This window comes from Melopsittacus undulatus, chromosome 14 (assembly GCF_012275295.1).
Source record: "Melopsittacus undulatus isolate bMelUnd1 chromosome 14, bMelUnd1.mat.Z, whole genome shotgun sequence".
Taxonomy (NCBI): domain Eukaryota; kingdom Metazoa; phylum Chordata; class Aves; order Psittaciformes; family Psittaculidae; genus Melopsittacus; species Melopsittacus undulatus.
The window spans coordinates 1,334,296-1,356,509 of NC_047540.1; the positions used below are offsets into that span (position 1 = coordinate 1,334,296).

General features: G+C 58.6%; 4 protein-coding genes across 4 annotated transcripts; 3 read left to right on the forward strand and 1 right to left on the reverse strand.

The window, feature by feature from the left end:
* The first annotated feature begins 1,766 nt into the window (after positions 1–1,766).
* FUCA1 (alpha-L-fucosidase 1) lies at positions 1,767–6,928 on the forward strand. The gene is made up of 8 exons (XM_034069433.1): positions 1,767–2,116; positions 3,405–3,539; positions 3,737–3,874; positions 4,123–4,228; positions 4,653–4,853; positions 5,066–5,256; positions 6,149–6,248; positions 6,725–6,928. Exons 1-8 carry the CDS (start codon positions 1,773–1,775, stop codon positions 6,854–6,856), a joined length of 1,347 nt encoding a protein of 448 aa, XP_033925324.1. The 5' UTR covers positions 1,767–1,772; the 3' UTR covers positions 6,857–6,928.
* A 1,122-nt stretch (positions 6,929–8,050) lies between these two features.
* HMGCL (3-hydroxy-3-methylglutaryl-CoA lyase) lies at positions 8,051–11,827 on the forward strand. Its single transcript, XM_034069218.1, has 9 exons — positions 8,051–8,120; positions 8,292–8,378; positions 8,500–8,607; positions 8,947–9,042; positions 9,531–9,679; positions 9,961–10,024; positions 10,329–10,517; positions 10,649–10,774; positions 11,119–11,827. The coding sequence occupies exons 1-9, from the start codon at positions 8,070–8,072 to the stop codon at positions 11,218–11,220; spliced, it is 972 nt and encodes a 323-aa protein (XP_033925109.1). The 5' UTR covers positions 8,051–8,069; the 3' UTR covers positions 11,221–11,827.
* Positions 11,828–13,061: 1,234 nt separating this feature from the next.
* On the forward strand, positions 13,062–16,410 carry GALE (UDP-galactose-4-epimerase). The gene is made up of 11 exons (XM_034069318.1): positions 13,062–13,097; positions 13,259–13,385; positions 13,513–13,628; positions 13,770–13,883; positions 14,369–14,545; positions 14,672–14,785; positions 14,883–14,949; positions 15,063–15,148; positions 15,250–15,327; positions 15,441–15,555; positions 15,640–16,410. Exons 2-11 carry the CDS (start codon positions 13,265–13,267, stop codon positions 15,693–15,695), a joined length of 1,044 nt encoding a protein of 347 aa, XP_033925209.1. The 5' UTR covers positions 13,062–13,097; positions 13,259–13,264; the 3' UTR covers positions 15,696–16,410.
* A 74-nt stretch (positions 16,411–16,484) lies between these two features.
* Positions 16,485–22,181, reverse strand: LYPLA2 (lysophospholipase 2). Its single transcript, XM_034069317.1, has 10 exons — positions 22,115–22,181; positions 20,735–20,838; positions 20,208–20,239; positions 19,909–19,974; positions 19,504–19,551; positions 19,250–19,320; positions 19,058–19,131; positions 18,835–18,936; positions 18,514–18,690; positions 16,485–18,352 (listed from the first exon to the last, which is right to left on the reverse strand). Exons 2-10 carry the CDS (start codon positions 20,810–20,812, stop codon positions 18,302–18,304), a joined length of 699 nt encoding a protein of 232 aa, XP_033925208.1. The 5' UTR covers positions 20,813–20,838; positions 22,115–22,181; the 3' UTR covers positions 16,485–18,301.
* Between the last annotated feature and the right edge of the window lie 33 nt (positions 22,182–22,214).

The window sequence follows — 22,214 nt, forward strand, 5'->3', positions numbered from 1 at the left end:
AGCCACAGCTTCTCTGGGCACCCTGTGCCAGCGCCTCAGCACCCTCACAGGGAACAGCTTCTGCCTAAGAGCTCAGCTCAGTCTCCCCTCGGGCAGGTTCAAGCCATTCCCCTTGGCCTGTCCCTACAGGCCCTTGTCCCAAGCCCCTCTCCAGGTTTCCTGCAGCCCCTTTAGGCACTGGAGCTGCTCTCAGGTCTCCCCTTCAGGAGCCTTCTCTTGTCCAGGCTGCCCCAGCGCAGCTCTCTCAGCCTGGCTCCAGAGCAGAGCTGCTCCAGCCCTTGCAGCAGCTCCAGGTCCCTCTGGTGCTGCTGCCCCAGAGCTGGGCACAGCCGAGAGGACACCAGAGGTACAGTGCACAGATGCAGTTGTAGGTGACAAACCCAGGATGCATCACTGTGTTGGTGGTACCTTTGCAGAGCTCACCCTGAGTGGGTGATGCAGTAGAGCAACAAATAGCAACAGGCACATTGGCAGGTACAATGAACCTCCATGAACCTACTGCCAAGCCTAATGGGGACCTGGCATTGCGATAACAGCAGCAGCAGCATCTACTGGCATTGTGCCCTATAGGGACCCCAGAACCCCTGCACTTCATAAGTACCCCAAGACCCATCGAGTATTTTACTCATTTTCATTCATTCGGGATCAGTGTTGGGACCGGTCTTGTTCAACATCTTTGTCACTGACATGGACAGTGGGATTGAGTGTACCCTCAGCAAGTTTGCCGATGACACCAAGCTGTGTGGTTCTGTTGATCCGCTGGAGGGAAGGAATGCCATCCAGAGAGACCTGGACACACTTGTGAGCTGGGCTGATGCCAACCTAACAGTTTAACCATGCCAAGTGCAAGGTCCTACACCTGGGTCAGAGCAATCCCAGGCACAGCTACAGGTTGGGCAGAGAAGAGATTCAGAGCAGCCCAAGGAGAAGGACTTGGGGGTGTTGGTCAATGAGAAAATGAACATGAGCAGCTTCAGTGTGTGCTCACAGCCCAGAAACCAACCGTATCCTGGGCTGCATCAAAGCAGTGTGACCAGCAGGTCAAAGGAGGTGATCCTGCCCCTCTGCTCTGCTCTCGTGAGACCTCACCTGGAGCATTGTGTGCAGTTCTGGTGTCCTCAACATAAGGACATGGAGCTGTTGGAACAAGTCCAGAGGAGGCCACGAGGATGCTCAGGGGCTGGAGCAGCTCCTGTATGGAGCCAGGCTGAGAACATTGGGGCTGTTCAGCCTGGACAAGAGAAGCTGCATGGAGACCTCATAGCAGCCTTTCAGTGTCTGAAGGGGGCTACAAGGATGCTGGGGATGGACTCTTCATTAGGGACTGTAGTGACAGGACAAGGGGTGATGGGTTCAAACTGAAACAGGGGAGGTTTAGATTGGATCTAAGGAAGAAATTCTTTCCTGTGAGGGTGCTGAGGCACTGGAATGGGTTGCCCAGGGAGGTTGTGAATGCTCCATCCCTGGCAGTGTTCAAGGCCAGGTTGGACAGAGCCTTGGGTGACCTGGTTTAGTGTGAGGTGTCCCTGTCTATGGCAGGGGTTGGAACTGGATGATCTTAAGGTCCTTTCCAACCCAACCCATTCTATGATTCTATACTTTTTATTCACGTTATTTCCAATAACTTTTATTTGCTTTATTCCGCTTTATCCACGTTTATTCCCCATTATTTAGGCTCTTCTAAAGCACCTCTTCCCTCCGTACCCTGCCTCCCTCCCCCCCCGCCGCCCGCTCCCGAGCCGCCGCTAGGGGGCGCCATGAGCACGGTCCCGATGGCGGCGCTGGCGCTGCTGTGCGCGGCCGCCGCTCTCGGCCCCGCCGGGGCCGCGCTCCGGTACCGGCCGGACTGGGCCAGCCTGGACGCGAGGCCGCTGCCGGCCTGGTTCGACCGGGCCAAGGTTGGGGTGTTCGTGCACTGGGGGGTGTTCTCGGTCCCGGCATGGGGCTCCGAGTGGTTCTGGTGGCACTGGAGGGGTGAGCACCGCGCGGACTACGAGAGCTTCGTGCGGAGCCGCTTCCCCCCCGGAACCGCTTACACCGACTTCGCTCCGCTCTTCACGGCACACGACTTCCAGCCCCGGGCATGGGCACGGCTGTTCCAGCGGGCAGGGGCCAGGTCAGTGCCGGGCGCTGGGCGGAGGGGGGCCCGGTGGGAGGTGGGGGGCCCGGAGGGATGCAGGGGGTCCAGAAGGATGCAGGGATCCCAGAGGGATGCAGGGGTCCCAGATGGATGCAGGGATCCCAGAGGGATGCAGGGTTCCCCAGAGGGATGAAGGGGCCCAGAGGGATGCAGGGACCCAGAGGGATGCAGGGGTCCCAGAGGGATGTAGAGGTCCCAGAGGGATGCAGGGGTACCCGGAGGGATGCAGGGGTCCCAGAGGGATGAAGGGTCCCCAGCGGGATGCAGGGGTCCAGTGGGATGCAGGGGTCCCAGAGGGATGCAGGGGTCCCAGAGGGATGCAGGGGTACCAGAGGGATGCAGGGGTCCCTGAGGGATGCAGGGTCCCCAGAGGGATGCAGGGGTCCCCAGAGGGATGCAGGGGTCCCAGTGGGATGCAGGGGTCCCAGAGGGATGCAGGGGTACCTGCGGGATGCAGGGGTCCCAGAGGCGCTGGGGGGTCCCCGAGCAGCACACGGTGCTGAGGAGGTGATGGGTCTTGCTGCTTCCTAAGTCTCGACTCTTCCAGTGTTAAAACCCCTCTGTTATTCTGTAGTTGCTTCTTTATTTCAAGGGTGATCATAGAATCGTACAGCCCCAGGCTGGTTTGTGTTGGGAAGGACCTTAAGAACATCCAGTTCCAACCCCCTGCCATGGGCAGGGACACCTCACACTAAACCAGGGCACCCAAGGCTCTGTCCAACCTGGCCTTGAACACTGCCAGGGATGGAGCATTCACAACCTCCCTGGGCAACCCATTCCAGTGCCTCAGCACCCTCACAGGAAAGAATTTCTTCCTTAGATCCAATCTAAACCTCCCCTGTTTCAGTCTGAACCCATCACCCCTTGTCCTGTCACTACAGTCCCTAATGAACAGTCCCTCCCCAGCATCCTTGTAGCCCCTTCAGACACTGGAAGCTGCTCTGAGGTCTCCATGCAGCTTCTCTTCTCCAGGCTGAACAGCCCCAGTGTTCTCAGCCTGGCTCCATACAGGAGCTGCTCCAGCCCCTGAGCATCCTCGCGGCCTCCTCTGGACTCAACATCTCCACATCCTTATGCTGAGGACACCAGAACTGCACCCAATGCTGCAAGTGGGGTCTCTCTCCAATGAACCCCCAAAGAAGGCTCCTCACAGGATGGTTCTTCACCCCTTGCTTTTATAGTGACTGCACCTGCCAGGGAGGCTGGGGAACGTCTCAGGTATTTCCTTTGTCATCCTGATGCAGCACTGTTGCTTTCCCCTCAGGTATGTGGTGCTGACCACAAAGCATCACGAAGGCTTCACCAACTGGGGGTCATCGGTGTCCTGGAACTGGAACTCTGTGGATACGGGACCCCACCGGGATCTGGTAGGAGAGCTGGGACAAGCCCTCAGGGAGAGGTATGGCACTGTCTGTGTCGTTGCTGTCCTTTGAATTCTGGCTGCTCTTGGCAAACAGCAGAAGATCATTAGTTTCATATGAGGAAAGCAGTGTCCTCAAGTCTTCTGTGGAATAATAATGCGAATAAGCTGATGTGCCTCTGGTTCTTAACCCCTCTGCCAGCCTAACCCTTTCCTCTGTGTTCTCTGTCCTTCAGCAACATACGCTATGGGCTCTATCACTCCCTGCTGGAGTGGTTTCATCCACTCTATTTAGCTGACAAAGAAAGTGGCTTCAAGACCCAGAACTTCGTTCTAAAGAAGACGATGCCAGAACTTTATGATCTCGTCCTAAAGTAAGAGCTGTGACTGCTTAGTCAAGAGCATTTCCTGCAAGAGCAGTTCCAACCCCCCATCAGCTTCAGGAGTGTAGAGAAAGATGCAGAGAAGAGAGGGGACAAATGTTGATTCTTTGTGTGAGGCATAACCTGGTAATGGCAGCAGTAGGAAGAGGAAGTGAAGCTATGCTCCATCACCAGAAACATAGTTCCTTTGTGGGAGGAGGAAATGAGCCCCTGTGAAATAACACTCGTCTCTCTGTTAGATACAAACCTGATTTGATCTGGTCGGATGGAGACTGGGATGCTCCAGAGTCATACTGGAATTCTACCTCTTTCCTTGCCTGGCTCTATAATGACAGTCCTGTCAAGGTATCACTTTCAGCTGTCCCTCATGGCCAGTGTTTATGGGTATGGGAGGTCTGGGAGCAGTGAGACATGAATGGGATCAAACCAGAAACCCACTGCAGATACCAAATGTGCCTTATTCTTTCACATGCACAAAAGCCTAAACTGTGTTCCTTGGGAAGACTCCAGTGTCCTTTACAGCACACGCATGAGAGGCTCAGAGGCCAGGAACCTTCTTGCCTCAGCTTCTGCAGATACTGTGAGTGAATAGAGAGAGGTTCCCCCAGACTGGAACTCAGCCTTCTCTGGAGGATCCTCACTCTCATTCTGTTGGTTACACAGTGGGGTTTAGGTGCTTACCTCCTGAGAGGCCTTTGCTAACTTAGGAGGGGTGATACAAGCTGCAAAGGGAGAACATCTCCCCACTGAGCTGAGTTTCTCCTTGCAGGACACTGTTGTTGTTAATGATCGTTGGTGCAGTAACTGCTCCTGCCATCACGGAGGCTACTACAACTGTGCTGACAAATACAAGCCAGGGACTCTGCCAGCTCACAAGTGGGAGATGTGCTCCTCCATTGACAAGCTGTCCTGGGGCTATCGGAGCAACATGAACATTGCAGAGTTAATGGATGAAACAAGTATCATTGAGGTGAGAAATCTGGAGCCAGAATAACAGATATGGGGGGGATTACTGAGAGTTAGAGGTTTCCTTCAGCCTCCTGCTTGCTGAAAGAGTTGCTATGTTCCACACAATCAGGCTGGAGCTAAAGGAGCAGCTGATGAGGGCAAAGCCTTCCTCAGATTCCTTTTTTCTCAGGGCTGATTATAATGCCATTTGTTACCTTGGTTTATCTGTCACAGGAGCTAGTGCAGACTGTCAGCTTTGGAGGCAACTACCTGCTCAATGTGGGACCTACCAAAGAAGGGGTGATTGTTCCCATCTTCCAAGAAAGACTTCTGGCCCTTGGGAGGTGGCTGGACACTAATGGGGAGGCCATTTATGAAACGAAGCCATGGAGGGTGCAGATGGAGAACAGCACAAGCACAGTGTGGTAAGGACCCTGCTGCATGCTGTCATCTGAGCTCTGTTATTACATTCAGTATGCTCTGACGTGTTGCCATCAGGTGCAGATGGCACTGCAGCAATTGGAGTGTTCAGGTACTCTCCAAGGTCTTCCCTAGTTTGAATTGCACCAATGTGGTTCATCTGAACACATGCAGTTTGTAAATGTAGAGATGTTTGGTTTTAAGCTGCTACGGGATGATGCCCATGGCTGGTACCCAACGAGGACAACAGTGAACCAGAAACTGCTACAAAACAGAGTTATTTGTTTCCTGCAGTGTGTTCAGGTTAGGAATGCAAAGCAAAGAGCAGCTCTGTTGACGACAGCTGAGGCAAGGACAGGTTAGCAAATGACACGTGGACGTTGTTTGTGTTTCATCAGCCAGTGCTGCCTGGCCTGGTGGGTCCAAAGTGACAGGTTTTGGGATCAGGGGAAAGTAGGGGACTGCTGAGCTGTGGCAATAGGCAGCTGGTGTTCTTGTGCATTCTGGGATGGGGAAACTCGTATCTGTTCTCTCTTAGAATCACATAGAATAGTTTGGGTTGGAAAGGACCTTAAGATCATCCAGTTCCAACCCCTGCCATGGGCAGGGACACCTCACACTAAACCAGGGCACCCAAGGCTCTGTCCAACCTGGCCTTGAACACTGCCAGGGATGGAGCATTCACAACCTCCCTGGGCAACCCATTCCAGTGCCTCAGCACCCTCACAGGGAAGAATTTCTTCCTTAGATCCAATCTAAACTTCCCCTGTTTCAGTTTGAACCCATCACCCCTTGTCCTGTCACTACAGTCCCTAATGAAGAGTCCATCCCCAGCATCCTTATAGGCCCAGCACCCTTATATGGCCTCTCATGTGGTTCTTGACCTCGCTCTTACAGGTACACTTCTAAGGGACCTGTTGTCTATGCCATCTTCCTGCTCTGGCCTCGGGACAACGTTCTGGAGCTGTCCTCACCTGCTCCATCCCCAGACACACAAGTAAGGATCTTGGAAGATAACACCCTCTGAGAGCCTGTCCTGGGCATGTGTGGGCTGGGAAGGGTCCATGGCTTCATTTGGAAAGTGGGGAGAGTGTGGAAGTTGTCATCCTGTGCTTCTTGCTGTGGCCTGCCTGCAGATCCTCTCAGCATCCCAGAGTATTCTCCAGCCTTTGGCTCACTGTTAACACAGGGCACTGGGTCTGATTTACCAGGGCAAGCTTATTGTCTGCCACAAAGCAAGCAGAGACACTTCTCCCCCAGAGCTTTTTGATCCTATTGGCACAGGGATGTCAATAACAAGCCTCACACACACAAGTGTTCACTGGTCTTGCATTTCCAATTCAAATCAGGTACACTGACCCCTCGTTGTCACTGGAGTGACGCAAATGCTGGGTCCCCTTTGCTCTAAACAAACAGGGCTGACGCCTGCGTGGTGAAAAACAACAACAGCATTTCCTCTGCCCTCCTCTGCAGGTGACCATGTTGGGGTTTGCTGGAACACTGAAGTGGCAGAAGTCCCCTGCTGAAGGACTGCTCATAACACTGCCCTGCATGCCTGCATCCCCCCAGTCGGGCTGGGCCCTCAAGCTGGAGGGTGTGAAGTGATGGCTGCAGATGGAAGCAGCGTCTGCCCCTGCCTTCAAACTGAATCCAGGAGGAGTTTTCAGTTATTGTTGAATAAATTGGTTTTCACATAAGAAAATGTCTCTTCCGGTCTCTTTTTCCTGTGATCTGGGTGTCAATGGGGTGTGTTTGAGGAGATCTAGAAGAAATCAGCTATAGAAAATCATGGTCTAATGCAGATCCATTATTTATATTCTGGGGGAGGCAGTTGTAAGCAGAAAAGGTTTGTTCTGATGTGCTCAACTGATGGAATCATAGAGGTTGGAAAACACCTTTAAGGTCATGAAGTCCAATGTTTTCCCAGCACTACCAAGGCCACCACTAACCCATGTCACTGATGGCCTCATCTACCTGGTGTGTGAACCCTTGCAGGGCCGGTGCCTGCAGCCCTGCCCTGGGCAGCCTGTTCCAATGCCTGAGCACCCTCTGGGGCAGGAATTGTTCCTCAGCTCCATCTAAACCTGCCCTGGTGCAGCTTGAGGCCGTTTCCTCTTGTCCCATCCCTTGTTCCTTGGGAGCAGAGCCCAGCCCCTCCTGGCTCCATCCTCCTGTCAGCACTTGTAGGGAGTGATCAGGTCCCCCCTGAGCCTTCTCCATCTGAACCCCCAGCTCCCTCAGCCGTTCCCATCACCCTTGTGCTCCATGCCCTGCACCAGCTCCATTGCCCTTCTCTGGTCCTGCTCCAGCACTTCAGTTGCCACAGTGAACTGTGTGAATCTGTACTGACAACCGTGTGTACTTCGGAGAGCTGGCACCGGCTCCCGTGATGATGCTGACACACACGTGGAGCCCGGTTAAGAGGGGAAAACAAGGTGACGGTCCCTTTGCCATCCCGGTCACGCCGGTAGCTTCTGGTGCCGGAGGGCGCCCATCCAAAACAAACAGCGGTGCCTATTTAGGGGCACGGGCCGGCGGAGAAGCCACCGTGTGACGAGCGGCTCCCGAGCGGCAGCAAGGGCCGGGACCGGAGGCAGACATGCCGCAGTACGACATGGGCTCGCTGGCGAGGGACGGCACACGGGGACCGGTACGAGCAGGGTCCGGGGGGGCCGGGGGGGGAGAACGGGAACGGGGAACGGGGAATGGGAACGGGACTGGATCAGGATCCATGGGGGGGGGAGCTCGGCAGCGCCGCTATCATGTGACCATGAAGCCACACACACACCCCCCTCTGGTCACGTGAGAGCGGTCGGACATGGCGGCGGCGCGGCGGCTGCTGCCGCGTTGGATGGTGCCGCTGCGGCCGGTGAGGGGGAGCGGGGGCCGAGAGTCCGGGTCCCGGGGCCGGGTTCGGGTTCGGGTTCGAGTCCCGGGTTCGGGTCCGGGGGCCGCGGGTTCGGGTCCGGGTTCGGGTGCGGGGGCCGCGGGTCCGGGTTCGGGTCTCGGGGCTCTCCTGACGCTCTCGCTCCGTCCCCAGGTCAGCTCCGCTTCGGCATCCGGAGCCCTCCCGAAGCGTGTGAAGGTGGTGGAGGTTGGGCCGCGGGATGGGCTCCAGAACGAGAAGGTAGGGACGGGAGAAGGTAGGGACGGGAGCGGGGTCACCGCAGCCGGTCCTGGGTGGGTTTTGTGCCTTAAACTCCGCTTTTTGAGGCAATACCAACGGACAGAAACTGTCTTCTCCCCAGAGCCTTGTTCCGACACCAGTGAAGATCAGCTTGATCAACATGCTGGGTGAGACCGGGCTCCCGGTCATCGAGGCCACCAGCTTTGTGTCCCCCAAGTGGGTTCCGCAGGTGGGTATGGGGGGTTCAGTAGAACCGTGGGATAGAAATGCTTCATAACAGGGAGGAACCTGGTCCAAAGCTTCTGCTCGGTCCCAATCCCTGTCACTGGGGGGAGCAAAGCCAAATAAAGGTGCTTGCGACATCGCAGCCCTTTGGACCCAGAGGAGTGCGCAGCAGCTCGGGTACCAGTGTCTGAGCTGTGCTGCCCCAGCCCTGCTGCCTCTTCATGGCCCCAGTGCTCTGATACCCAAACAGTTCCGTCCCCATTAGAGAAAGAGGGTTGAGAAGTGATTTCCCATTCACAGAGGTGGATGTCACCCTCAGAAACCTCTCCTTGTTCCCCTGCAGATGGCTGACCATACCGAAGTCATGCAGGGAATCACCCAGCTGCCCGGTGTGAGTTACCCCGTGCTCACCCCGAACCTGAAGGGATTTCAGGCTGCGGTAAGAGCTGGTGGTGTCAGGATGTTCCAGTGTTCCCAGGCTGTGGTTAAGGATGGGAGCTCAGTCTTCCATCCTGCAGGCAGCAGGCTCCTCTTGTAGTTCCTTTCCAAGGGAGCTGGGGAAGTAAGGATCTGTTGTTTGGAAGTAAAGGATCTTAAGGTCCTTTCCAACCCTAACTATTCATGAGTCCATAATAGAAAAGACCTTCAAACATCCTCTGTTGTTAAAAAGGCAGCTGTTTGAATTGGCAGTGATGCTGTCAGTGTTACCTGCACACCCTGCAGCTCTCCTGACTGCACCCAGTTTACTGCTGACACTTCTTTGGTGTGAGACTTGGATCTCCTCATGGTTTTGCTGTGGAATGAACTGAGGAAGGAATTGGGTTATTCAGGAGGAAAGTGGGGAGAAGTCTTTTGATAGCATGGGAGCATTGCAGTTGTGTGTGTGTCATTCATCTGCTCACTTGAGGCTGTGCTCTCTGCTGGCAGGTGGCAGCAGGAGCCAAAGAAGTGTCCATCTTTGGGGCAGCATCTGAGCTCTTCACGAAGAAGAACATCAACTGCTCCATAGATGAGAGTCTGGAGAGGTTCAGTGAAGTGATGGCAGCAGCGAGAGCAGCCAACGTTCCTGTCCGGGGGTGAGGGTTCCTGCTTCCCCATTGTGGAGCTGGCCTGGGCAGTGCAGGGGATTGCTTGTCAGCTTTACCTGGTTTGGGGTGTCTCTCTACCGGGATGGGTGTAGGATGTGTGAGCTCAGTGCATTGGTGTGGGAACAGTCACACTAACACCCTGACCTTTGCAATAGGGAATGAACTCTTCCATTGCATGGAGCATGTGAGGGGCAGCACAAGCCCTGCCTGGCCTGGCTGGTGCAGTCTCAGTGCAGTTCTGTAGCTAAGGGTGTATTTTCTAACCACAGATACGTTTCCTGTGTCCTTGGCTGTCCCTACGAGGGGAAGATTTCTGCAGCTAAGGTTGCAGAGGTGAGTTCATCAGCTGGGTGGGTTTTGTCTTGCTCTTATGGACGTGACTTGGACACTGAGGGTTAAATGGTGTCCAACCATTGACCTGCACTGAGGGGAGACTGGGGAAGGTTACAGGGAGCTGCCACCGTGGTGGGGAGGGCTGAGTGGAGCTGGAATGGATGGGAGCTGTGGGGACCTGGAGATGGTTGATCCTGGAGAGGAGTCCCCATGATGCTCTGATCCCTGTGTCCAGCCGGTGTCCAGCTCTGGGGAATGGGATAACCAAGCTGCCTTCTCAATAAACACCTCTGCTTCTGGACAGGTCTCAAAGAAGATGTACTCAATGGGATGCTATGAGATTTCCCTCGGTGACACCATTGGCGTTGGGACCCCAGGGAGCATGAAGGAGATGCTGACAGCTGTCATGAAGGAGGTGCCAGTTGGGGCTCTGGCTGTTCACTGCCATGACACCTACGGGCAGGCTCTTGCCAACATCTTGGTAGCACTTCAGGTAAGATCCTTGCTTTGGAGTGTTGCATCTTCCCTTGTTTCTTTGGGGTTTGGTTTTGTGTGTGGGTTTGAGGGGCAGGATGAGGCACAGTTCATTGTGTAAGGGTTTACTGATGGAGGGGCTGTTTGCAGATGGGTGTGAGCGTGGTTGATGCTTCCGTCGCTGGCCTTGGAGGCTGCCCCTATGCCCAAGGGGCATCTGGAAACGTTGCCACGGAGGACTTGGTGTACATGCTGCACGGGCTGGGCATCCACACGGTAAGCACCAGCCTGCAGCAGCTGAGGCCCCCGCACCAGGGCTCTGCTTGGGCTTCAGCAGGGGTGCAGAATGGGACCCAGGGACCTTGAGCAAAGTGGGTAGAGCTATGGAGGATCCCTGTGGGTCTGGTGGGGGCCTTGCTGTGCCATTCCAAGCCCACTCCTCTGCCCTTTCCCAGTGCATTTGATTTCACCCTCACTGTCCCAGTCACACCAGTGAGCAGCAGGCACCCAGGGCCTTGTGGAAGCACCCACTGGGGCCCCTTCACCCCTGCTGGTCTGCTACAGGGCAGTGTGACTGGCAGAGCTGGGCTGAGGTGGGTCCTGTCTTTGTCCCCACAAAGGGTGTGGATCTGCAGAAGCTGATGGACGCGGGCACGTTTATCTGCAATGCTCTCAACAGAAGAACCAATTCCAAAGTGTCCCAGGCCTCTTGCAGACTGTGATACCAAATGGAGCTTCTCCTTGGATGAAGAAGAAGACAAGGATCCAGGCTGGCTGGGTTCCCCTCTGGTCATCTGTGCCCTTCCCAGACTCAGTGCTTGGGAGGAAATGCATAATCCACCAGAATCAATGATGAAATGAGAAGAAACAAACCCCAGGACTGCTGTGTGCAGCCTTGATGCCATCTGCCTTAGGGAAGGGAGGATGTGATGGGCTGAGGGAGATGTAGTGCCCACAACCCTTGCCTGGGAGCTGTGGGGCTCCAGCACCAGCTCAGAACAGGGTCTGGTAACTTGTGCCTTGAGAGGGTGTTGCCATCATGCCACCAGCAGGGGATAAAGCAGCTTTTGCCATTAGAGCCCCTCTCTGGATCAGACCCGACCTCCCTTCCCTTCTCTCTCCTCACTATGGATGCTAAGGCTGAAACCGAGGGACTCCTTCCTCATTCAAGTGCCAGGGGCAGCCTTGGACCTGCCTCAGTGTTCAGGGGTTGTTATAATGGACTGTATCTGTTGTAAGGTACTTGTAACTACCAGGAATAATGAACATGTTATTTAATATTCTAAACTATTAGCAACTGAATTGAATTAAATGAGCTAAGGAGCTTTTGCTACTCGTTTGCTGCCTTTTCCATTCACCCTGGGCTGGGGCAGTGGGGAACACACGTGTTCTGTGCACGTGTGTGTTCTGTGCACATGTGTGTTCTGTGCACATGTGTGTTCTGTGCACATGTATGTCTTGTCTGCACACTTGTGTGTGTTCTGTGCACATGTACGTGTTCTGTGTGCATGTATGTTCTGTGCATATGTGTATGTTCTGTGAACTTGTATGTTCTGTGCACGTGTCCTGTGCACACCTGTGTGCTGTGCACATGTATGTTCTGTGCACATGTGTGTTCTGTGCAGATGTGTGTTCTGTACACATGTATGTCTTGTCTGCACACCTGTGTGTGTTCTGTGCACATGTACGTGTTCTGTGTGCATGTATGTTCTGTGAACTTGCATGTTCTGTGCATGTGTTCTGTGCACACCTGTGTGCTGTGCACATGTGTGTTCTGTGCACATGTATGTTCTGTGCACATGTATGTTCTGTGCACATGTATTATGTGCACACATGTTCCGTGCACATGTATGTGTTCTGTACACGTGTGTATTCTGTCCACACACGTGTGTTCCGTGCTCTGCTGGCCCCGCCCCCTGCCTCCTCTGAGCCAATCACCGCCCTCTCACCCCACCGCCCCCTGCGCATGCGTAGCGCCGGGGACACGTTTCCATGGGAGAGCGGCGCGCGTGGCACCGGTGGGCGGGGCTTGGCCGGGCCTTAAAGGGGCCGCACCGGGAGCAGGGGCACAACCGGTGAGTGAGGCCGGGCCCGGTCCTGTCCTCCTGCAGCAGGGACCCGAGACCCTGAGGTGAGTGCGGCCCCTCCGGTAACACCGGACTCTCCGGTAACACCGGACCCGGCCCCTCCGGTAACCCCGGACCCTCCGGTAACACCGGACCCGGCCCCTCCGGTAACCCCGGGGCTCTGGGGCAGCGCCGTGGGACGCGTTCGGGTTTCGTTGCGGCTCCGGCAGTGACCGGAGGCTTCACCGGGTGATAACGGGGGGGTTCTGCCCTGCCCCTTGCCTGGGGCCCGGTGCTTACCGGGGGTCTGCAGGGACCGGTGCCGCTGGGCTGGAGCCGGCGCTGGGAGGGGATGATGGAGAGGCCGGTGGGAAAAGGGGGTTTGAGTGGGAAGGGGCAGAGCTGAGCACCCCCCGGGGTCGGACGGGTCCTTCCCCTTGTCCTTTGGGATGATCCCGAGGGGTCTGTGCTGCAGGACACGGGGGGCAGCAGGATCCCGGCTGGAATTAACGAGGAAGAACGGAGGTTTCCCGGTACGTGACACGTGTCAGCCGCACCCTGCGGGTGCCGGAGGTGGGAGCGGTGCCGCAGGGTGCGCTCCTGCCCGGATGTCCTGGTGCCCGTCCCTTCCCATCCCTTCCCGTCCCTTCCCCTCCCTTCCCGTCTCAGGGCTCTGTGCTTCATCCCTCCGCAGGGAACCATGGCAGAGAAGATCCTGGTGACCGGCGGTGCGGGTTACATCGGCAGCCACTGCGTGCTGGAGCTGCTGCAGGCCGGCTACGTGCCCGTGGTCATAGACAACTTCCACAACAGCGTCCGAGGTACCGAGCACCTTCATCCCGTCCCATCCCGTCCCATCCTATCCCATCCCATCCCATTCCATCCCGTCCCATCCCATGCGAGGGCTCTGTGCTGTACCCAGTGCCTCGCTCCCTTCCCTGTCCCCAGGAGCAGATGAGCTCCCCGAGAGCCTCCGGCGGGTGCAGCAGCTCCTGCACCAGCCCATCCTGTTCCAGGAGATGGACATCACCGACGGGGCAGCGCTGCAGGAGCTCTTCAGCAAGGTGAGAGCCCCGGGGGGGCTCTGAAGGGGTTGTGTGGATGTTAATGCCTTGTGGCTGCTTCCTGCCTGGGGCTCCTGCTGACAACAAGCTCTTGGTCCCCCTCTTTGTCCCCCTCCTTGTCCTCTCTTTGTCCCTCGGCAGCATCATTTCTCAGCCGTGATGCACTTTGCGGGGCTGAAGGCAGTGGGAGAGTCAGTGCAGAAGCCGCTGGAGTACTACAGAGTGAACCTGACCGGGACCATCCGGCTGCTGGAGGTGAGTGGGGCCGGGAGGGAGGGGTTGGGGCTGTTCAGGCTGGAGGAGAGGAACTGCATGGAGACCTCAGAGCAGCTTCCAGTGTCTGAAGGGGCTACAGGGATGTGGGGATGGACTCTTCCATTAGGGACTGTAGTGACAGGACAAGGGGTGATGAGTTCAAACTGAAATAGGAGAAGTTTAGATTGGATCTAAGGAAGAAATTCTTTCCTGTGAGGGTGCTGAGGCACTGGAATGGGTTGCCCAGGGAGGTTGTGAATGCTCCATCCCTGGCAGTGCTCAAGGCCAGGTTGGACAGAGCCTTGGGTGACCTGGTTTAGTGTGAGGTGTCCCTGCCCATGGCAGGGGGTTGGAACTGGATGATCTTAGGTCCTTTCCAACCCAAACTGTTCTGTGATTCTCTGGTGCTGGGTTCAATCCTGCTCGGGAGGGGCTGAGCTGGGGTATGGAGCTCGCTGGCTCAGTGGCTGCTCCCTGCTCCTCAGGCCATGCAAGCCCACGGCGTGAGGAACCTGGTGTTCAGCAGCTCTGCCACCGTCTATGGCGACCCCAAGTACCTGCCCCTGGATGAGAAGCACCCGGCTGGAGGCTGCACCAACCCCTATGGCAAATCCAAGTTCTTCATCGAGGAGATGATTCGAGACCTCTGCAAAGCAGAGAAGGTGCAGAGCTGCCCCAGGATGTGCAGGCCTGGGAGCTGAGCTCTTGTCCCATTGGAGCAGGCACTATGGGATGGATGTGTCTCTGCAGGAGCCGGATGCATCCCTCCTGTGTATCTCTCTCCCCAGGACTGGAACGCTGTTCTCCTGCGCTACTTCAACCCCATCGGTGCCCATGAATCAGGCCTGATTGGAGAGGATCCTCAGGGGATCCCCAACAACCTCATGCCCTACGTGGCGCAGGTGCTGCCCCACTGCAGCCATGGAGGACCCCCTGGCTCATGGTGCCTGTGTGGGGCACAGGCTGATGGGGCTCTCCTGGTCTTACCCCTCTGTGCAGGTGGCAGTTGGGCGCCGGGAATTCCTGAGCGTGTTTGGGAATGACTACAGCACAGATGATGGAACAGGTATGGATGGAGCAGAGACCCCAGCCCCTGGGGCAGCTGCTGCTGCTCCCTGCCCAGCCTGGCTGCACCCTTTGGACATGAGAGCTGTGCCCTCACCCTCTGCATCCCTGCAGGCGTCAGGGATTACATCCACGTCGTGGACCTGGCCAAGGGCCATATTGCTGCTTTGAAGAAGCTCAAGGAGAACTGTGGCTGCAAGGTACCAGGGGGCGGTCAGGGCTGGGTCCTGGTGGTGCTATAATGGGTCCTGGCCCTGGTCCCCTATACAAGCATCAGACCCATGTCTTCTCCTCCTTCCAGATCTACAATCTGGGCACAGGCACCGGTTACTCTGTCCTGCAGATGGTCCAGGCCATGGAGAGAGCCTCAGGGAGGGAGGTAAGGTCTGCCCTGTCCTGCAGGGCCATGGCACAAGCCCTCAGTGCCACAGCAGCCCTTGGGGCTCGGACCCATCCCCTCCCCTGAGCCCTTTGGTGCTGCTTTGGCTGCAGATCAGGTACAAGATCACAGCGCGGCGCGAGGGGGACGTGGCCTCCTGCTATGCTGACCCCACACTGGCCGAGCGTGAGCTGGGCTGGAAAGCTGCCTTTGGGCTGGACAAGATGTGTAAGAGCATCCCCAGCCCCTTGCTGCCCTGTGCCGGTGCCTGCTGCTCTCCTGCCCCCCTGACCCTGGCTCTCCCCATTGCAGGTGAGGATCTGTGGCGGTGGCAGCTGCAGAATCCCACAGGCTTCAGCAAGAACTGAGCCATGGCCCCAGGGCTGTGATCGCCCCTGGATGCGGTTCCAGCTCCCCCCCTGCCTCTCCACTCCTCATCCTCCTCCTCACACCCCCAGGTCCTTTGCATCTCAGATCAGAAACACAATGGGAAACACAGCCAGGGCCCTGCTTTGGCACCCAGGGCACAGAAACCCCTTATGGGACTGCCCAGGGGCTGGTGCCCACCCCAGCAGGGCCCTGAACCACCCCTCCCCTGCTCACCCAACCGGGGGGCAGGGGCTGTTCCTGGCTTCAGGGGGAGACCAGGGCTCCCCCTGCCCCTGCCCTGGGTACAGGGAGGGTGCTGAGCACCTACCTCATGGCCTTAGGCCCCAACACCTACAGGGACCAAGCCTATCCCAAGCCCAGCTCCATAGGGGCAAGGCCCTGATGGCTGCCCCCAGCCTTGTGCCTCTTTCTCTGCCTCCAGAGGAGCCCCCTCTGTGTGCTGCACACAGCCCCCCTGCTGCCATGAGCCTGGGCTGGGGTCTGGTTTTGCTTCCACACAGCCTGGAGCAGCCACTTCCACAATGCCATTGCCATTGGCTGCCCAGGAGCAGGCTCTGCTCCGCTGCCCAACACTGCTCCTGTTTATCCCCAGTGTCCCCAGCAGGAGCCGCTGCCCTTGGCTCCCTAATTTATGTTCCTAAGTTATGAATGGAGCTTTTGAGTTGGTGGCAATAAAACTTCCCTGCTTCCCAACGTGGCAGAACCAGGGCCTGGCGCCAGGGGTGCCAAGCACATGTCCTGCCCCAGCCATGAATGACACAGCGCAGGGAGAGGTTCACCATTTATTTCACCTTGTTTGTGACGCGGTGGAACACACACAAAAACCCCCAAACATGGACAAGGAAGACAAAAAAGAGAGGAGAAGAACAGAAAAGAGCTGCATTGAGGAATGGTGAGGAGCTGTTCTCCCTCCCGGCTCCTCGGCATGGGAGGGCAGCCAGCAGGAATGCTCTGCCCAGGGGCCAGCGCCGCTGCCCGGCTCCAGTTCACAGTCACATTGGTCAGTCCATCCATGGGGCAGCCCTCGGGTTCCCTGTGGGGAGCTGCGGCCCCGGCCCAGCCCCTCGCACCCTCCCAGCACAGGAGGGGAGGACACAGCAGCGTTAAACCAAAGGAGAAGCAGCAGCAGGACCGGAGCCCAAGCAAGGGAAGAGCCAAGCTCCCCCCACCACCAGCAGCATGTTTGCTGGCTGAAGACATCCTAAAGGGGGAAGAAAAACCCACCCCAACCCAAAACAACCCCAGAAACCAAGGCTGGGTCTGACAGAGCCGATGCTGGTTATTGCTTTGCGTGTCCCAGGCGGGAGGGCACGGCTGGAACGGAGCCCCCCCTGCCTCCTGCAGCAATGGGGCAGCAGGAGGGAGCAGGGCCCTGGGGCTGGGCAGGATGGGTGCTGTGTTCTGGTGTGGGGGGTACAGCAGTGCCCTGGGCTCAGCCCATGGGGAGGAGAGGAGAGGGGCAGCGCTGCTCAACAGCAGGAGCCCTCAGCCCCGTGGGACAGGAGGGGATGGCAGGAGCCCACCCGTGGAGGGGACATTCAGGGCCCATGGGGCTGCTGGGGATGATCCCAGCCAGGCCCCCAGGCCAGAGGCCAAGCCTGGGCTGCAGCCTCCAGCTGGCTGGGCAAGGGAAGCCAGGGAACCTGTGATTGTACATGGAGAGGCCAACAGAGCCCCCAGGATGGGCACAGCAGCACCCGGGCATCAGATGCTGGTGAGATGATGGCTGGGAGCAAACCTGCTTCCTCCAGCTGCGCCAGGAGCCGGCCCTAGGGTCGGTGGCCTCTTGTGTCCTCACCTCCCTCTTCCCGTGCCAGCCCAAGCCCAAAGGGAAGGAGAAGTAGCAGCAAGAGAGACCGAAGGACTGGGCTGGCGCTGGGTGGGCTCCATGGCAAAGCCATGGGGATGCTGGCTGTGAGGGGCAGCGCTCTGGGGCTCTGAGGGAGGCAGGGGCAGCTCCAGCCCCACACGGGGCTCAGGAGGAGATTGTAAAAGCAACAAGAGGAGGAGGTGATTCCCTCCCGGAGGGCAGAGCTGCCCCGAGCTGGTGGCTGAGGCTGTGGGGAGTGTGCGTGTGCGACAGGGCAGGGGCTGCAGCCGTGGGGCAGCCCTCGGTGGTACCAGCCCAGAGCAGAGCCTCCCACCCCAAACCCGGGACTGGCCCGAGCAGAGGGGATGGGCTGAGGGCAGAGTGGGAGCAGAGGGGTCCCGGTCCTGCCCTGCAGCTGCCCCTCTCCTCCCACCGCACCGGGGGCACAGCCCACCCCTAATACTGGTACAAACCAAACCCAAGAGGAGAGGCTCACCCGCACCGTGCTGGAGCTGGGGGAGCCAAGGGATGGGGAGACCCCCCCAGAAACGGCTCAGAGCAAGAGAAGGGGAGAAAAGGCTGCTCAGAGACTCGCCTTGACTCCAGTCTCAGCTCCGAGAGCAGCAGGGAGAGACGAGCACCCCCGGCCAGAGAGGATGCGGTGCGAGGAGACGGGAGAGGCAGGAGGTGCGGAGGGGGCCATGGCTTCCGGGTCACGGGGGAAGGATCCGCAGCCTCAGCATCCTTCCCTGCCACAGTCTGCATTGGCTCCGCTTAGATCCGGGGCAGCAGCTTCTCAATGAACTCCTTCACTGCCATCATCTCCTGCAGAGAGCAGAGCCCATCACTGTGAGCACAGGGCCACAAGGGCAGGGACAAACACATCCCACATCTCCTGCCCTCTGCATCATCCCCATCCTGCCTGACCCATCACACTGGGATCGGTCCCAAAGGTCCCGTCCCCTCTCTCTGCCCGAGGCACTGACCTGAGGACAGGAACTGTGCATCACCCCAGGGTAGGTTTTGAACTGGACCTTGGTGGGGGTGACGACAGATTTCAGCTTCTCAGCGGTGAGGGCCCCGAAGCGCACAGGGATCATGGGGTCCATCTCCCCGTGGCACTGCAGGATGGCAATGTCCTTGTTCACACCGTTGTTTGCTGCCTGCAGCGAGGGAGGAAGTGCTCAGGAACACACAGCAGGGAATGGGGCCAGCGCTTGGTCTGCATCCCTGGGCAAACCATGAGCTCCAGATGGGAACCCCCCCTCCCAAGCCCTCCCTATGGACACACGTGGAGCATGAGGTACCTGTGGGAAGGCTTTGTGCAGTGGGAGCCAGCAGCTGAGCGCCACGATGCCGGCCAGCTGGTGCTGGCAAGTGAGAGCCGTGTACAGCGACAAGGCACCACCCTGGGGGGGGGGAAGCTTCGTCAGGATCCAGCAGGATCTGCAGCCCTGGCTTGCCCCACATGCACCCGTCTCCTCTTGGAGTGTCCCAACCCTCAGTCTGGGGCACATCAGCCCCACTGACCTGTGAGAAGCCCCCCAGGATGATGCGGTTGGGTGGGATCCCGTTCTTCATCTCGTGCTCAATGATTGCTTTAACTGGAAGGAGGCAGCGGGTTGGGATTGCAGGAGAACAGAAAGGAAGGAGAGGTGGAAGGAAGGCACCTGCTCCCATCCCAGTGGAGCTTGATGCTTCCCCCTCCCCAAAGCCTCTTACTGTTTTCTGCAGCTTTCTTGATTCCAGCTTCATCCTCAGGTGCATCCGGAGTCAATCCCATGAGGTCAAACCTGGGAGACAAAGCAGGGTCAGCCCCAAACTCATCCCAACACCGAGTGTGGGAAGGCAGGAGCTGGGTGTGCTCTGCCCTCCCCCTGACTCCCCCAGGGTTCTTCAGTGCCCCCCATCCCTCTCACCCTCCAAAACACCCCCCCAGAAAGGGTCCCACCCCCCCCGCCACCCGAAGCACTGACCAGGAGGGCATCACCATCTTCATGTTGAGGGTCACGGGGATGCGGGGCCTGCACAGGGAACAATTGGGGTGGTTTAGTTCAAGGGCAAGAGAAGCAGCACAGAGCTGAGGGGAGCGGGGTGGCCCTGCTGTAGGACACCTCTCCCAAGGGCACATCAGGGCCACCAGAGCCAGCCCAGGGGCACAGATGAGGAGCTCCGGTGCTCATCAGCTCTGTGGGGACCCCTCTGTCTGCAGGCAGAGAATGGGGCCCTGCAGGAACCGGCCACAGCAGGAGAGCAAACCCCACTGCACAGCCCCATGGGCAGTTCAGGGCACAGCCCACCCATCCCCAGAGAACCCTGGCACCATGAATGGGTGCCAGAGCCCACCCGGACCCCTTCCCAAAGCAAGGGCAAGCACTTACGCATGGGGGCAAATGTATTTCACATAGGGCAGGCGGATGGAGGAGAGTGCATCAGCCCAGCTGTGCCTGTGGGGAGAGCAGAGAGGAGGGAGTCCATGCCTGCATCAGCACTCTGGAGGATGCTGCTGAAGGTGAAGGGCTCCCCAAGGATGGGTTTTGTCCAAGGCTGCTGCCCCCACATATTTAATGCACAGAGCTCTGGAGCACAGCACAGGCTCAAAGCCCTGGACACCCCTCGGAGCTGCCCTTGGGCACAGCAGCGCCAGGGCTTGCAGCCAGCAAAGTCCAGGGATACTCACCCCGTGTCTCCAAGGCCATGTAAGAAAATGACCTGTTAAATGAAGCACAAAACAAAGGAATTAGCTGGGGGAGAGGCAGGGCTGGGCAGGGCAGACAATACCCGACGCTAGTGACGTGTCTTGGCACCTCTGAGCATGATGGATGGGTGCAACAGGCAAGTCTCAGTGCCACAGAGCCTGCTGTCCCAGCCAGCACCGGGAGCATCCATGGAGCATCCATGCATGGCAGCATGGAGAGTTGCCAAGCACTCCCAGCACCCACCCCATGGGCCCCATCAAGGTCAGGGCAACCCCTAAGCCATGGGGAGCAGAGGGTTTTCTCTCTGGGGGGTTGCCTTGAAGAGCTCAAACAGCCAAAGGGGACCTGACCCTCGGTGTTCCCTGCAGGCTGATCCCACACCGCAGCAGGCACCAGACACAAACAGCCCAGCACAAAGGGCAGCTCCTTCCCCCAGCAGGACCAGATCCTACTGCTCCTGCATCCCCTCTGATGCACATCCATAGGGCTAAAGAAGCCGGGTCCTTACCGCGGCCGTCTCCCGCTCTGCCCCTGAGACAGTCACGGCGTCAGCGAGGAGGGGGACAGACATGTTGTTACCACACATACACCGAGAGGGACGGACACTGGCACCTGCAGGACAGAGCACAGGGGTAAGGCAGGGAAACAAACTCCTCTCCCACACCCCAATCCAGGCAGCTCCAGAGGGAGCAGGGATTGAGGTTAAAGACCACAGGAAGGCTTTGATGTGGAACCCTCGGGGCAGCCCCACAAGGCTGGAGAGCCAGAAAGCAGCAGCAGCTGTGAGCAGGGATGCTCATGGGGAGCATTAAATCAGCTCTGGCTGTTACACCTCAAACCAAAGCTGTGTGGGCAGAGGGGGCCGGGCCCCACACAGCCTCAGCATCCACCCGGAGCCGAGGAGGAGCCTGACCCACATCTGCTGTGGCCGGGAAGGAAGGGCCAGGCCTCTTTTATGGAGCATGTAGGGATGAATCGGAGCATCCAGACGCTGGCCTGAGGTCCAGCCCAGTGCTGACACCCGGAGCCTGTGCCCCCCCCCACCAAGTGATGGCAGCTCCGTCCCCCCTGCTGCTGAGCCAGGCAGGACACTGCTGCTGACCCCATTGCTGCTGCCGACCCCACTGCTGCCGACCCCACTGCTGCCGACCCCACTGCTGCAGACCCCACACCTGCCGGCCCCACACCTGCCGGCCCCACACCTGCCGGCCCCACACCTGCTTGGCCCCACACCTGCCCGGCCCGTCCGGTGACCCACGGGCTCCTCCCGGCTCCAAACAACCGGCAGGGAACAGCCCCGTTCCCAAGGAATTCGCCTCCTCCCAACAGAGCAGCCCCAGGTCCAACCCGTGCCACAGGAGGGACCCCCCCCCCCCAACCGGGCTGCACCCGCAGAGCCGCGGCCCGAGCCCGGCCCCACACCGGGGGCAGCAGCAGGGCCCTCACGGCCCGGACCCGGTACCGGAGGCCCGGGGAGCCCTCAGAGCCCGGCCCGGGGCTCGGCCCCCCCCCGCCCGGAGGCCGCCGGGGGTCGGGGCGCTCCCCTCAGAGTCCGTTCCGGTCCCGTTACCGGTAACGCTCCCTCACCGCGAGGCCCGAGGGCGCCGGGACCCACCGGGGACCGTGTGGAGCCGGAACCACTGCGGGGCGGGGGGGGGGGTGCGGAGCCCCCGCGGCTGCGCCCCCTCTGATCCCCCCCCCGGACACCCCCATTGGTACCTCCCGCTCCCCCCCCCTCTCCGGACACCCCCATTGGTGCCCCCGCTGATTCCCCCCCCCCGGACACCCCCATTGACCCCCATTGGTACCTCCCGCTCCCCCCCTTCCCCCCCTTCCCCCCCCGTACACACCCATTGGTACCTCCCGCTCCCCCCCCCCCCCCCCGCACCTCTCCCGCGGGCCCGGCGCGCGCTCTCCTCCCGGCTCCCCCGACGCGCTCCCACCGGAACTTCCGGCTGCCGGGTCGCGGCGGAAGTGACGCAGCTGCC

What these genes read in the sequence shown, in the direction of transcription:
- FUCA1 (XM_034069433.1), top strand. Translation starts at nt 1,773, where the DNA reads ATGGCGGCGCTGGCGCTGCTGTGCGCGGCCGCCGCTCTCGGCCCCGCC. An exon ending in TTCCAGCGGGCAGGGGCCAG is followed by an intron (nt 2,117 to 3,404) that starts GTCAGTGCCGGG and finishes CTTTCCCCTCAG; the next exon opens with GTATGTGGTGCTGACCACAA. An exon ending in ATGAAACAAGTATCATTGAG is followed by an intron (nt 4,854 to 5,065) that starts GTGAGAAATCTG and finishes TATCTGTCACAG; the next exon opens with GAGCTAGTGCAGACTGTCAG.
- HMGCL (XM_034069218.1), top strand. Translation starts at nt 8,070, where the DNA reads ATGGCGGCGGCGCGGCGGCTGCTGCCGCGTTGGATGGTGCCGCTGCGG. An exon ending in TGAAGGGATTTCAGGCTGCG is followed by an intron (nt 9,043 to 9,530) that starts GTAAGAGCTGGT and finishes CTCTGCTGGCAG; the next exon opens with GTGGCAGCAGGAGCCAAAGA. An exon ending in GCCAACGTTCCTGTCCGGGG is followed by an intron (nt 9,680 to 9,960) that starts GTGAGGGTTCCT and finishes TTCTAACCACAG; the next exon opens with ATACGTTTCCTGTGTCCTTG.
- GALE (XM_034069318.1), top strand. Translation starts at nt 13,265, where the DNA reads ATGGCAGAGAAGATCCTGGTGACCGGCGGTGCGGGTTACATCGGCAGC. An exon ending in GGACCATCCGGCTGCTGGAG is followed by an intron (nt 13,884 to 14,368) that starts GTGAGTGGGGCC and finishes CCTGCTCCTCAG; the next exon opens with GCCATGCAAGCCCACGGCGT. An exon ending in CAGCACAGATGATGGAACAG is followed by an intron (nt 14,950 to 15,062) that starts GTATGGATGGAG and finishes GCATCCCTGCAG; the next exon opens with GCGTCAGGGATTACATCCAC.
- LYPLA2 (XM_034069317.1), bottom strand. Translation starts at nt 20,812, where the DNA reads ATGTGTGGTAACAACATGTCTGTCCCCCTCCTCGCTGACGCCGTGACT. An exon ending in AAGATGGTGATGCCCTCCTG is followed by an intron (nt 19,321 to 19,503) that starts GTCAGTGCTTCG and finishes TTTGTCTCCCAG; the next exon opens with GTTTGACCTCATGGGATTGA. An exon ending in TGCACAGTTCCTGTCCTCAG is followed by an intron (nt 18,353 to 18,513) that starts GTCAGTGCCTCG and finishes TGCTCTCTGCAG; the next exon opens with GAGATGATGGCAGTGAAGGA.